At 36.1% G+C, this 13,336-nt stretch overlaps 1 protein-coding gene across 3 annotated transcripts in view; it reads right to left on the minus strand.

Moving 5' to 3' along the window:
* The window catches only part of Lpin2 (lipin 2), a 54,842-nt gene that overhangs the window by 29,717 nt on the left and 11,789 nt on the right, over positions 1 to 13,336 (minus strand). For 2 of the 3 annotated variants that reach the window (XM_015482518.2, XM_015482516.2), the window contains exons 2-3: positions 7,221 to 7,421; positions 534 to 629 (exon numbers count right to left, since the gene is read on the minus strand). In XM_015482518.2, coding sequence (XP_015338004.1) covers positions 534 to 629; positions 7,221 to 7,421 — 297 coding nt within the window. Of the gene's footprint in view, positions 1 to 533; positions 630 to 7,171; positions 7,422 to 13,336 lie in introns of those variants that run through there. The other variant, XM_048806489.1, reaches the window with a different exon arrangement.

Raw genomic sequence — 13,336 nt, forward strand, 5'->3', positions numbered from 1 at the left:
ATATTTTCCAAGTTTAAAGGTCATGTATATACAAACACACATATCCTGAAGAGAGATGCCTGATTACTTGGGTAGAACTAAATGAATTCAGGTCAAGATATGAACTAGAATAGACATTAAGAAAGTTCATTAAAGTCAGAAAAAGACACACTACCCATTACACAAGAACCAAATATAAAGACTTTTTGCATGTTTTCTGTACCCTTAAAGCTGGTATGTGGGGCTGGAGATGTGGCTCAAGTGGTAGTGTGCTCACCTAGCATGCGTGAGGCACTGGGTTCGATTCTTAGCACCACATAAAAACAAAATAAAGATACTGTGTCCACCTAAAACTAAAAAATAAATATTAAAAAAAAAAAAGCTGGTGTGGAGTAAATTTTCTCATCCCTCCAGCTCCTTTTTGACAGCTCAGTTCAACATAAAACTAAAGCTTCACTAACTAGCAGCAATCATTTATACAACCAACCAGGAAAACTGACTATCTTTGAGACTGAACACAATGTGTAAAGTGGATATGACTATGGAGAACTTACATATTCTTCTTCAGTCTCCTCCACAAAGAAAGCTTCTCCATTGTCACCCAATTTCATGTGAAGATCCACTGCATTGCCATTAATTTCTATATCGATCTAAGGAGAGAAATGTGATTTAGCATTCAAAAAGTCTCTCATTCAAGCTCAACCAAGTCTAAATTCTGGGTTCTCAAGCCAGATTTCATATTGAGTTTCTGAAACTGTAGCCCTAGAGAAAATACTGTCACCTGCCTCACAACCTACCCTTAAAAAACAAACAGATCTGGGTTGGGGGAAGAGATGGATAACCAGGCATTGAAAGAAGCACTTCACCACCTATTTTTACAACATATAAAATTTGTTTAATTTCTAAAATGTTGTAAAATGGGGAAAATACTGTCAACAAATATTTGTGTACTTTCCAAGTTATGGCACAGGTTAGCCTCACCTCACCAAGAGTTCAGACATACCCAAGATTCAGTAACCCCTGTGTATGTGAGCTGTGCACAACTTCTCTGCCTGCTTTTTTGTCCACAGACAAATATGTTAATAGTAGATACCATCCGGATCAGTGAACAATCACCACTCTTCTTCAAAATCTGTCAGTTACCGGTCACTGGGCATCTATTATTCAGTTCAGGCAAAGAGTAGAGCCTGGTAATTATATGGCCTCGTCATCCCCCAGTGATAGACCCATGCAACATTCTATAAAAATACATAACTAAAAGAGGAAATTGGTGATGAAAGTGCAGCAAAAAAACATCCAAACTGATAATCCTAGAATCAAAATTCAAATTAAACTTAAGAAGAGTTAAAGAAGAAACAGGTGGCTGTAGAAATCATGATTCTGGTGGTCACAAGAGAGATCTAGATGAGCAACTGTGTTTTTATTTTATTTCTGCCAATGGGATTGAACCCAGGGGTGCTTTACCATTGAGCTATATCCCCCGACTATCTATCTTATCTAATCTTATCTATCTATCTATCTATCTATCTATCTATCTATCTATTTTGGAGTTGCTCAGGTCCTTGCTAAGCTGCTGAGGCTGGTCTTGAACTTGCAATCCTCCTGCCTCAGCATCTTGAGTGGTTGGAATTACAGATATGTACCACCATATATGGCTAGAATAGCTATGTCTTCAGATGTATTAAAATGTCTAAAGACAAATTATATATGTATTTGTATATACACACACATTCACACTCACAATACAGACACATATACACACAATATACATACATCCATAAAGAAATATTTTACAGTAGTAAATTTTTCTTATTGTAGATGTAGATTAGCAATTTTAAAACTATTTTATAGGTCTGAACAAATAACTAGATAAACCCGTGGATAATCAGAATCATGAGAAAAAAGTCACAAATACGGAGGGGCTAAGAAGCCTGTGGTGATGTACTGGAATCAGGGGAATCCAAGCAAATTCCTGAGTTTTTACAAATAGATGTAGATGGGACATGTATGTATGTGTATATACGTACATATATTTTCTGGTTCTGCCAGGTGAAACAACCTAGAAATAATGATACCTCAATAGTAATGAACACATCTAGTGATCAGATCTTTGTTTTCAATACTATTTTCCAAGTAAAAGTAGCCAGAATTCTTTTGGAGGTATAAAATAATTAACTTCAGAACTGAGACAAGGAAAACAGATTTTCCTATAATATGTTATAGTGCCAGAAAAGAAGGGCTCAAAAAATGACAGAAGCAGCTAAGAACTCAACTTGAAGGAGCTACGCTAACAGCTGAAATGGGACAATTTGAGCAACCAAATAAATAATTATAATGGGTAACAGAAAATCCCATATTATAAAATTAATATCTATGCATTCATACTGATATAATTGAATAAGTAAATAGAAGAACAGGGACAGCTCTGAAATACAGATTTTCAATTAGTGAATAAATAGTAATTTATTGAGTTATTATTAAATAGTTTATTTATTTATTATTAAGCTTTCTCCCCCAAGTAAATTTACAGTACAGAAACCCAGCAGACACCATTAGCCAAGGGACGAAAGTTATTAACACCACTGAGTGAGACACTGCAACATGACGGAACTCCTCATGTGATTCACTGAGAAGGATACAGCATATTCTTGTGTTGCTCTTGCCCCACAAGAGAAAAAGACCAACGAATTCAAACTTAGGGTCAGTCTATATAATAACCGTTTTTTATCTTCTTTTTTTTTTTTTGGAATACTGGTGATTGAACTCAAAGGTATTCTACCACTGAACTACATCCCTAGCCCTTTTTATTTTTAATTGAGGCAGAGTCTCACTATGTTGCTAAGGCTGACCTCAAACTTGCTACCCTTCTGCCTGAGCCTTCGAGTCACTGGGATTACAGGCATGTGCCATCAGGCCTAGTTGTTCTACATTAAAATGTCAAGGTGGGGGGGAAAGTCTAAGGAACTATAAGAGCATGCAGATTAAAGCAATTTGGGAATATGATCCTGCAACAGAAAGCTGACAACTGTGGAAAAATTTGTGAAACTTAGATAAGGTCTTTAGTTAACAGTATCATTAGATGAATGTTAATTTCCAGTTTTGATAACAATATTTGACGGCCAAATAAAATGTTAACATCTGGGGAAGAAGCTGAATGAAAGAAATTTTAAAAACTACACCTGCAACTTACCTCAGTCTAAAATTAATTAAAAAATAAACAGTTAAAATAAATTGATATCATAAAAAATAAGGGCTGAGGAACTGTCAGATTGGAGGAGACTGGAGGATAGAAAACAAAACATTCCTTATTTCAACTGTGGTGATGGCTTCCTGCAGGCAATATGTATTAAAACTTATAAAATTGTATTCTTTAAATGCATGCAGTTTATTTTATGTTGAATACCAAACCATTAAGCTGAAAAAAAGGATAAATAGTATAAAAAAAGATGGGCAGAATGAGTAACAAAATCCTGTGTATTTAAAGAAATGTTAATAATTATTTTACATGAAAACATTTTCCTTTTACTTTTTCTTAAAAAAATGGCTACGGAAATCACTTTCCATAGGACAAACATTAGCCCTAACTCATTTTTCCAGTCAGTCTTTTTAACATTCCAGAGAATATTTGCTATAAAAACACTTCAGGCTAGTTGAAGCTGGTTTCACACCTAGCATCATCCAAGATTTCTGAAGCATCTGCAACCTAGCAGCAGCTTCTACAATCAAAGAAGAGGCTTACTAAATTAAAAATTTTTAAATTTTTGTTAGAAATGAAAAAGTAAAAAAAAAAAAGAAAAAAGAAACTAAACAGTCCCATCCTAGCATATTATAAATAAGGAGAAAACAAAAATAGCTCCATAATCCCAAATTTCAGGTTTTTCAGAATGACTTAAACATTAAAATCTGTTCAACTGAAAGCTTGACATGGAAAATAAATAATTGATTTGTTGTATAATGCTTATAAATTAATATAAATGAAATAAAGGTACTTTATCTTTAATAAAAAATAAACTAATATTTCTCCAAATTTTCATTTCAGAGATTACATACTCATCCCACCTAGCTAGAGAAATGGAATAATGCTTCTTTTAGGATATAAATTCAGAGTTTAAATTGTTTACATACTATCTTAACACTTCATGGCCACAACTTTAGGTTTCAAATATGACGTTACTCAACATAAAACTACTTATTTTATTCTCCTGATTAGGCTTGGAATGGATTTTGGTCTTTTCAAAACTTAAATTTAGCATCAAATTATAGCAAATTGAGGACACTTAAGAGAATATGAAAGAGCTCTTTAGGCAACGAAGGACAAACATTTTAAAAATATTTTCAAGGGGCTAGAGTTGTGGCTCAGCTGTAGAGTGCTTGCCTAGTACATGTGAGACACTGGGTTCGATCCTCAGCATCACATAAAAATAATAAAATAAATGTATTGAGTCCAACTATAACTAAAAAATATTTTTAAAAAATTTTCAAGTCCACTTCATAGATGTCAAAAATATTTGAAAATTTAGAGTCCTAGGGAACTAACAGAGACTGATAGGACAGTGCAAATTGCCAGTGTATCTCAAGGTAGATATAGTTTCAGTTTTATTGTTACAGGAAAATTGTGTTTTAAATCAAATGGCCAAATTTCTTCCCAAACATATCCTCTGGGTTCCCAGGATACCAAGGGAAGAAGTAGAAAAAAAAGAAATTTTATCTTTCCTTATGTCTCACTGATTACACTCCTATTAAAAATATAGGTTGAGGGCTCAGGCTATAGCTCAGTAGCACAGGGCTTGCCTAGCATGTGAGAGGCACTGTGTTCGCTCCTTAGCACCATATACAAATAAAACGAATGCATTCTGTCCATCTACAACTACAAAAAAATAAAAATAAATAAAAAATACAGGTCGAGCTGGGTGCAATGGCCCACACCTGTAATTCTAACTGCTTGGGGCAGAGGGTTTGCAAATTTGAGGCCAGCCTTAGCAAGTCAGCAAGACCCTTACTTAAAATAAAAAAATAAAAAGTGCTGAGGATATAGTTTAGTGGTAGAGCACCCCTGAGTTCAATCCCAGTACCACAAAACAAACAACAACAACAAAAAAACCCAAACCCACAAAGGTTTGACAAGGTATTTAACAATGAATTAGGTAGTCTTGTACAAAAATTATATTCCTAAATGCATATAACATGTAGAAAAAGGCACCTTTATCTGCTTGATCATCATTAACAGATATACAAGTGCCTACATACATTTGCCTGAAGGTTCCATTTTGAATGGACAAAAAGACCAATTCAATCTGCTGATCAACAACCCAGGTCAGTAGGGGAGCCTCAAAGGCATCTAACAGATCCTTGCACAACCAATGGGATATTTCAGGGTACATTCAAACAGTTTACAGCTTTTGCTGATTCCTCCACAACAGATCCAGTCTGAAAGTACTTTCAATATGACAAGAGAAAAAAATTGCAGAGAAGCTAAATTGTGGCAGAAGAATACTGTTTTGCCATGGAAAGTTTCCAAGTCACTAGGTAAACTGCAATTACTTTTGCTTCTTAAAGGGTAACTCCAAGAATAAGCCAGATCACACAAACCCTGCCATTCTGAAATGTGATTCTCCATTGAGACAGCACAAAGTTGAAAATAAATTTTCAAGTTATTCAAGTTGGTCCTCTAACATATTTTTTTTTTTTTTTAAGACCTGTGCCAGAAAATGGTCAGGGTGTCCTATGGGGCTTTAAAATATGGATAGAACCTTCAGTAGGTAGAGGGACAACAGTAGAAAGGAATCACGTACCTGCAAAGTACTACTAACTCAAGTTTTTAAACTTGATTGACATTAGACTAGCAAACCTTCCTAATGCTCCATAACTTGAGGAAAGAGGATATAAAAACAAGAAAAGCCAACACAAATATCCTCTTTCTGAAGAACGTTTTTCTAAAACAAATAAAAGTCAACCAGTCTATGGTCTGTGGCTTACCATTTAGTCAATTTTGGGGACAAGTCCTGGTACATCAGTAAGCAAATTTAGACTACAAATAAGATTTTATAGGTTTGTCAAAACAAACTAAAATGTGGTATTAATTTCCTTTAAATAAATATAACCTATTCTTGATTATATAAGCCTTTTATTCATAATTAATATGAAGGTTATTATCCTAAATATTTTAAAGTGAAGAAAAAATTCATGATAGTTTTGCCACTGATATCAAACTGCAAAAGTTAAAGCTGTAGTGTGATAAGATGGAAAAGATATTACATCATTTGTATATGTGTGTACAGGAAAGTACATAGTATATTCAGTTTGGTACTATCCATGGTTTCCAGCATCACTGGGAGTCTTGTAACATATCATCCATAGTTAAGGGGGGACTCTGTACAGAGGTTCCTTGACTAATGATAGGGTTATATCCTGCTAAACTCATCGTAAGTTGGAAATGCTATTCAGTTGAAACCTAGTGAATGTCATAGCTTAGTCTAGTCTATCTTAAATACGTTCAGAACACTTATGTTAGCCTACAGTTGGGCAAAATCATCTAACATGCTGGGAATGGTGGTGTACAACCTGTAATTCCAGTGACCTGAGAGACTGAGGCAGAAAAATCACAAGTTCGTGCCCAGCCTGAGCAAATTCAAGGCCAGTCTTGGTAACTTAGCAAGACCTGTCTCAAAATAAAAAATAAAATGGGCTAGGGGGATGTAGTTTAGTGGTAGAGCACCCCTGGGTTGTGGTAAGGCACCCCAAGTTTAATCCCTAGTACTGTCAAAAAAAAATCATCTAACACATAGTCTTTGTAAAGGTTGTGTAGTTTATTGAATATTGTTCTGAAAGTGAAAACCAGAATGGTTATATGGGTACACTTTCATACCAATATATTATATTTCAATAAAAACTGATTTACAGCTGAAAAACAAAGTGAAGAAAATATATATTTTTTCTAAATAGACACCTAATTCCCTCATTTATGACTATTTTCTGTTTTGCTCTTTTGAGTTTCAACATGTAGGATTATCATTATAATTTTCAGCTTCTTTTTCCCTTGGGAAGACTTCCTGTAATAGGGCTTTATGAATTCAGAAACAATTTCAAAAGCAATACCTATACAGATTGACTTCTCATATGAGTGTCTTTAACAACATGCAAGTTCAAAAGAAAGAAGCAGAGGGCAGAAAGTTCACAACAACAATTTACTCACTGACGCCCTCTTTTCCCTCCTAGAAGACAGGCTTGTGCACTGCACTCACCACTTTCTCTTTGGATCTCAGGACTCCCAGCTTCCCAAACCGCACGTGAAAAGGTGAACACTGATAGGTGCCGTCCTGCTGCTGCACCACGACAACATCGATGCACCCTGACAGTGTGGCTTGGTTAATGCCCTTGTAGAGCTCCTTCACGGTGACAAGCACCTGCCCAGCCAGCTGGCCCACATAATTCATGGTTTGTGACTATAAGAAAAAAAAATTAGATGAGATGTTAACAATGAATCTCTGCATCTAATCAAAAAGACAAAAATAATAGCAACGACCAAAACTCTACTGCTCATTGGTACGCCAGATTTTACATCATTAACCATGCTAACTTAGAACCCATCAGTTTCTGGCTACCATTGTTTTCACACATTTACATGCATGGACAATTCCCAAACAGTCCTTTCTTTTTGACTGAAGGCCATCCCAGCCAGGACCTGAGGCTTCACAAGTTTTCTTTCCTTTCCTACCACCAAAAGTGGTGCCGACTGCCATTACAATTTCTTCTGGAAGCTCAGGACCTTCATAGACTCAGAATACTGACCACCACCACTGCCCTCCTGACAAGACAGTATGGAACCAGGGGCTACTGATTCATCTTCCAACAGAAACAAAGTTGTGAGAGCTGGCTTCTGTACAGAACTATTAACAGAATATTATAGTTCAGATACATAAACAAACCTTGGTGAGCTAGCCTAGGTCTAAGCTGTTTATAACATTAATTCTAGGGAAAATCCCTGCAAAGCCTCAACACGACTCACTGGAACATATATTTGTGTTTAGCAAAGTTCAAAGCAAAGAGTTTTAATTTGGTTCCTCAACCTCAATTCTCTACCTAAATCAGATCAGAAGAGGTCTTCAGAGTCCTCCAAAAAGTGACAAAAGAGGGAAAATATAAGCTAAAGCTGACTTTACCTCCTCTCCCCCCATCCTCATTCTTGTGCGTGTGTGTACGCACTCACACACACAAATTCCAAAACAAAAACAAACAAAAAACCCTTTGGTTCTAAGGCTGTAAGATTTCATTTCCAGCTGCTGTGCATACCCTCACATTTTATTCACCATCACCTCTGACATTATGTCAAAACATGATCTAGGGAAAGTCACTCTGGGCAGCAATATGATGCAGACCAAGACGGGAGACCTTCCACTGTTCTGGCTAATCCAGAAGCCAATTTTTACTGAACCACAAGACTGTTAAACTGGTCTCCAAATTATTCACCATAAGCACAGTTGTCTTTCTAAACCCAGCTTTGCAGCTGCCCTGAGCTCAAAGTTCCATGTTCTGCAAAGTTCCAGAGAGCACATTCTGTGTTGCCAGGTTAAGTCCAAAGTGGAACTGGGAGAAAGAATGCCCTTCCCTTAGGAAAATGCAAGGGCCTGCCAGTTTATCTGCCCGCACAGAAACTCACCCCATTCTTTACAGATGAACCAGAGCCCATAGCAGTGTCCTAATTCCAATAAACAGTTTTTCCCCCCACTTTTACACACAGCTGAAAGTGTACTCAAGGTCCACAAAGCCTAGCCAGGATAATTTTACCCTAGAAAAATTTATGTTACCAAGGCTCCCTCTAATGCACCTATTTAAGAAGTGACTTTGAACAATGTGGCAAAATGTACTACTATTTATAAAATAAGGTGGTGATAATTTTGATTTTAGAACAATTGATTTCACCTTGATGTCAAGACTAGATTAGGCACACATTAAATAATAATTATTTCTTGACCAAATAAAGGAACAATCAAATGATCCACCAACAAATGAGACTAAAAAAATAAGAAAACACACGTGGGGAGGAAGTAGTGTTTCATGAGAAGATTCTTATAACATCTCAACTGGAATTAAATTTTTTTTTTTAAGTGGTACCAAGTGTTGTTTTATAGCCACAACTACTTCCCTCTTACTCTTTTTCTCCTTCTTTAGGCTCTGGTAACCACTAATCTGTTCTTCATTTTTTAAATTTTTGTTATTTAAAGAGTTAAATAAATGGAATCATAGGGTAGTCTTTTGGGATAGCCCTTCCCTGCTGGCATATTTCTCTGGAGACTCACCCAAGTGGCTATGTATAAGCAATTCATTCTTTTTTATTTTTTGTGCAGTATTCCATGGTACACATATAACATAGTATATTAATCATTCATCTGTTGAGGTGACAGTTGGCTGAGCTGTTTCCAGTTTTGGGCTATTACAAATAGCAGGATTATAAGCACTTATGAACAGGTTTTGGTGTGAAAATAAGTTTTATTTCAATAGAACACATGTCCAGGAGTACAACTGCTAGGATGTACGGAAGGGTGCATACTTAGTTTTGTAGGACACTGCCAAATTGTTTTCTGGAGTTGCTACACCATTTTACATTCCACCAGCAATGTATGAGAGATTCAGTTATTTGTTATCCTCACCACAGTGTGGCATTGTAATTATTTTTTATTTTAGCCATTATGACAGGTATGTAGTGATAATGGTTTTAATCTGCATTTCTCTAATAGAATGTTAATGATATTGAACATCTTTTCATATGCTGGTGTACCATGTGACTATCTTGTTGAATATTGTTTCATAAGAGAACACTGCAACTAACATATAGGTAAAGGGAATACACATTTTTATATATTTGTTTCTTACTTCTGTAGTCAGTGTGCAATTTGGGCTAACAATGTCTCTAGAAACAAGTGAAATAAAATTCAATCTAAGATAATCCATCTTTTCATCTTCTTTTACCAGTAGTATTTCTCATCAACCTAGATCTGTCAGAATTTTCATATTCTTTATGTTTGTAATATGCTTTTTGTCTATCACAACACATTAATTAAACAGTATCCAAGAAATCAATTTTTATATTACCACTTGACTGCTGGCAATATTAAAATGATTTTTGTTACAAAATATTTAAAAACCCATAATATAGGTCTTAAAAGAAACTGAAAAACAATAATCTTTAAGCATCTACATTCAGCATAAAGTCTTATAAACATGAATGTATTGTGCAGTATTCCATGGTACACATATAACATCAATCAGAGCATAAAATCCATAATTAAGTGGAAGTACATCTATTCAAGATGATTTTAAACCATAGTTAAGGGATGTGCTGTTATACATGAAAATCTATTGTGTAAATGCTAGTTGCTAAATGTAGAAAAAACAGAGGCTTGTCAAATAACTAGTTTTCTCTTGGCAGACATAAAACAAATGCTTTTATATTATGAAGGCCAGGTACCTTAACATGTACTATATCCAGGGAATGATGAGCAGCAACCTGACAGAAGGGTTCCCCTAAAGGAACTAAAGGAAGAGGCTTCCTCATGGTTATTGTCTAGGGGGAAAGCAGCTGATGGTCACATACATGAGGGGATCTGTGAAACAGTTTCCTCTTTAAGCAGAATATAGTACCAGAAAACTTTAGTTCCACATACCAACCCAGTACCAGTCACAACAAGGCCAAGAAGAACAAAGTCAAGTCTAACACTGGTCTGTCCTGGTCAATGTCTGGGAAAGCCAAACTCTAAAACAGGAACATAACATACACAACGTACCCCCAGTCGTATACGGGGAAATGCCCTACCTCAGACACTAGTTTTTTAAATAAAGAGTTTAAAATACAGCAAAACAACATACATTATAAGCTATTTTACAATAAATGATGAAGAAAAAAGTGGGAGGATATATATGGCATCAAAGACTAAGGAAAAGGCAGGCAGGAAAATTAAAAAAAAAAAAAAAGTCACCAAGAAAATGAGAGAAAAAGCAAAGGCAGAATATATAATCAGAAAGACAGGCTGACATGAGATGGTAGTATAGTGAAACATGGAAATAAAGGAGGTTTACGGAGCAGCATCTCAGTCTTGAGGCTCAGAAGCATAAATGCAAATACAAAAATGCATTTATCGATTCTTGAAACTGGAAGAGTTCATTCAGTCCTCTCTTTTATCAAATATCAAAAATGCCTGAAAGCACATCTCTGGAATATGGTGATGTTAACAATAATTAAAGTAGCAACAACTTTCTTTTTGAGAGCTTACTATGTCCCAACTTCTTAGGTTTATACTTGTATTGCCATCTCAGAGCTAGCTTAGATAATTAAACTGAGGCTTAGAAAGATTAAGTATTGTTACGGATTGGATGTCTGTTGTCCCTGCACCCCCCAACCTAAATTCAAGGTGATGGTATTTGGAGGTGAGGCTTTTGGGAGGTAATTAGGTTTAGATGCGGTCATGAGGGGAGACACCCGTCCCCCCATGGATTAGTGTCCTTATTAGGAGAGAAAAAGAGGATGTTTTTTCCTAGCCAGGTAAGGATACAGCAAGAAGTCTGCAAGCCAGGAAGAAGAATTTCAACGCCCTAGTATCTTGGTTTTAAGACCTCTGAGACTCCAAAACTTTTTGAAATAAATGTTTGTTGTTTAATAAACATTTGCTTAAGTCACACACCATCTGTTATTTTGTTCTAGTAGCTCTAGTTGACCATGACAAATATCTCAAATATCTTCTTAACATATTGTATGTTATAGTGGTTTTTAATTTTGGGATACTACCAATTAACAGACTATTTCACCAAGTGCCACCATACTATTAAGTGGCAAAGTCAATTTTCAAATTTAGGTCTGAGTCTAGGATCTATAACCCTAAGTGCATCTCTAAGTGACAGAAAAACTCAAAACTATAAAAACTTTATCAGAATACCCAGATTTCTTACAACACATGGGCTACTTTCAGCAATTTGAATATATTACTTAATGTTACTTGGCCATACAAATAAGAAATTATTACAAGAAATCCAAAGATGTCATAACCACCCACCAGTCTCCTCATACCACTAAAGAGGTAGCATCTACTACAACAACTCTCCTGCTGGACCACAATTCAATCTATGAAGCTGACTTCCTGGGAGCATCGTTTATGGTCAGTCTTGTAGACAGAGATTAAAACAACTTTTTTTTTTCAAGTTGTAGATAAACACAATACCTTTATTTTATTTTTATGTGGTGCTGAGGATTGAACCCAGTGCCTCACACATGCTAGGCAAGCATTTTACCAGTGAGCTTCAATCCCAGTCCCAAATTAAAACAACTCTAATCAAAGAACCTGCCATTCCATCTTAACTTTCTGCTGACAAATGTGAGAAAGAAAAAGTGCTAAGAGGGAACAGAGACTCATAGATGCTTCAGGAAATAGATACCAGGACACTGTTACTTAGTTAAACATTCTAGCCTGAGCCAAATACTCATGAACCTAACCCCAAACTGTCAAAGATTACATTCTGCATTTAATGAGCACTTAGTATTTTTCAAGAACTTTATCAAATTTACCTTATTTGATTTTCAAAGAGAATGCAGGTCACACAAGGTCAGAGTTACTCATTTTATATTTGAGACTGAGACAAGATGTATTTACTTTTTGTTATTGTTCACTAAGATCCAGTTCCACTGCAACTTAGGGTCTCAAATTTCTCCACTAACCAACCCGCCCCCAATTCCAAGGCTTAAATCATTGGACTTTGAAGGTAATCTGATATTCCTAAGAGCAATAGATTGGCAGGCTGGATTCAACTTGTACTAAATTCCTATGGTTTTTCTCTACGAAAACAGTCCATTAAAGTCCTGAAAGCTAAGATAGTACTAAAGATGCTAATGGCTGCACATCTAAACTTCACTGCTTCTGGATCCTTAGCAGAACAAGACCCCCAAAAGACTCCTCCAGAACAGCGGGTCTCCTCCTGCCCAGGCAGCATGAGGTAACATAGAGGTGGCTAAGACTTTACTATCTTGAAAGTGGGTATCAGTATCTGCTGCAAGTTTCTCCCTAGCCATGAAGGGCAAGGGGCAAAAGTGCCTCAGTGTCTTGCCCACATAATCCTGAGTCAAGATGTTTTATAATAGGTTTACAGTGTGCCCAGATGTGACAGCAATCACAAAGAAGGAAAGGAGGTTACAATGCAGATAAATATAGTATTGTTATGAGAAGTAGCCAGTAGTGCCACAGAAAACAGATGCTAAGCCTTGACAAAGAAATGACCTTCCAGGGAGAAGCTGCTCTCAGCCATTACATGCAAATAAAATTGTTACTTTTTATCATTCCCCAAACCCCCACCATAGTAGAATGCTTATTTGTTT

This window comes from Marmota marmota, unplaced genomic scaffold, assembly GCF_001458135.2.
Source record: "Marmota marmota marmota unplaced genomic scaffold, marMar, whole genome shotgun sequence".
Classification (NCBI taxonomy): Eukaryota; Metazoa; Chordata; class Mammalia; order Rodentia; family Sciuridae; genus Marmota; species Marmota marmota.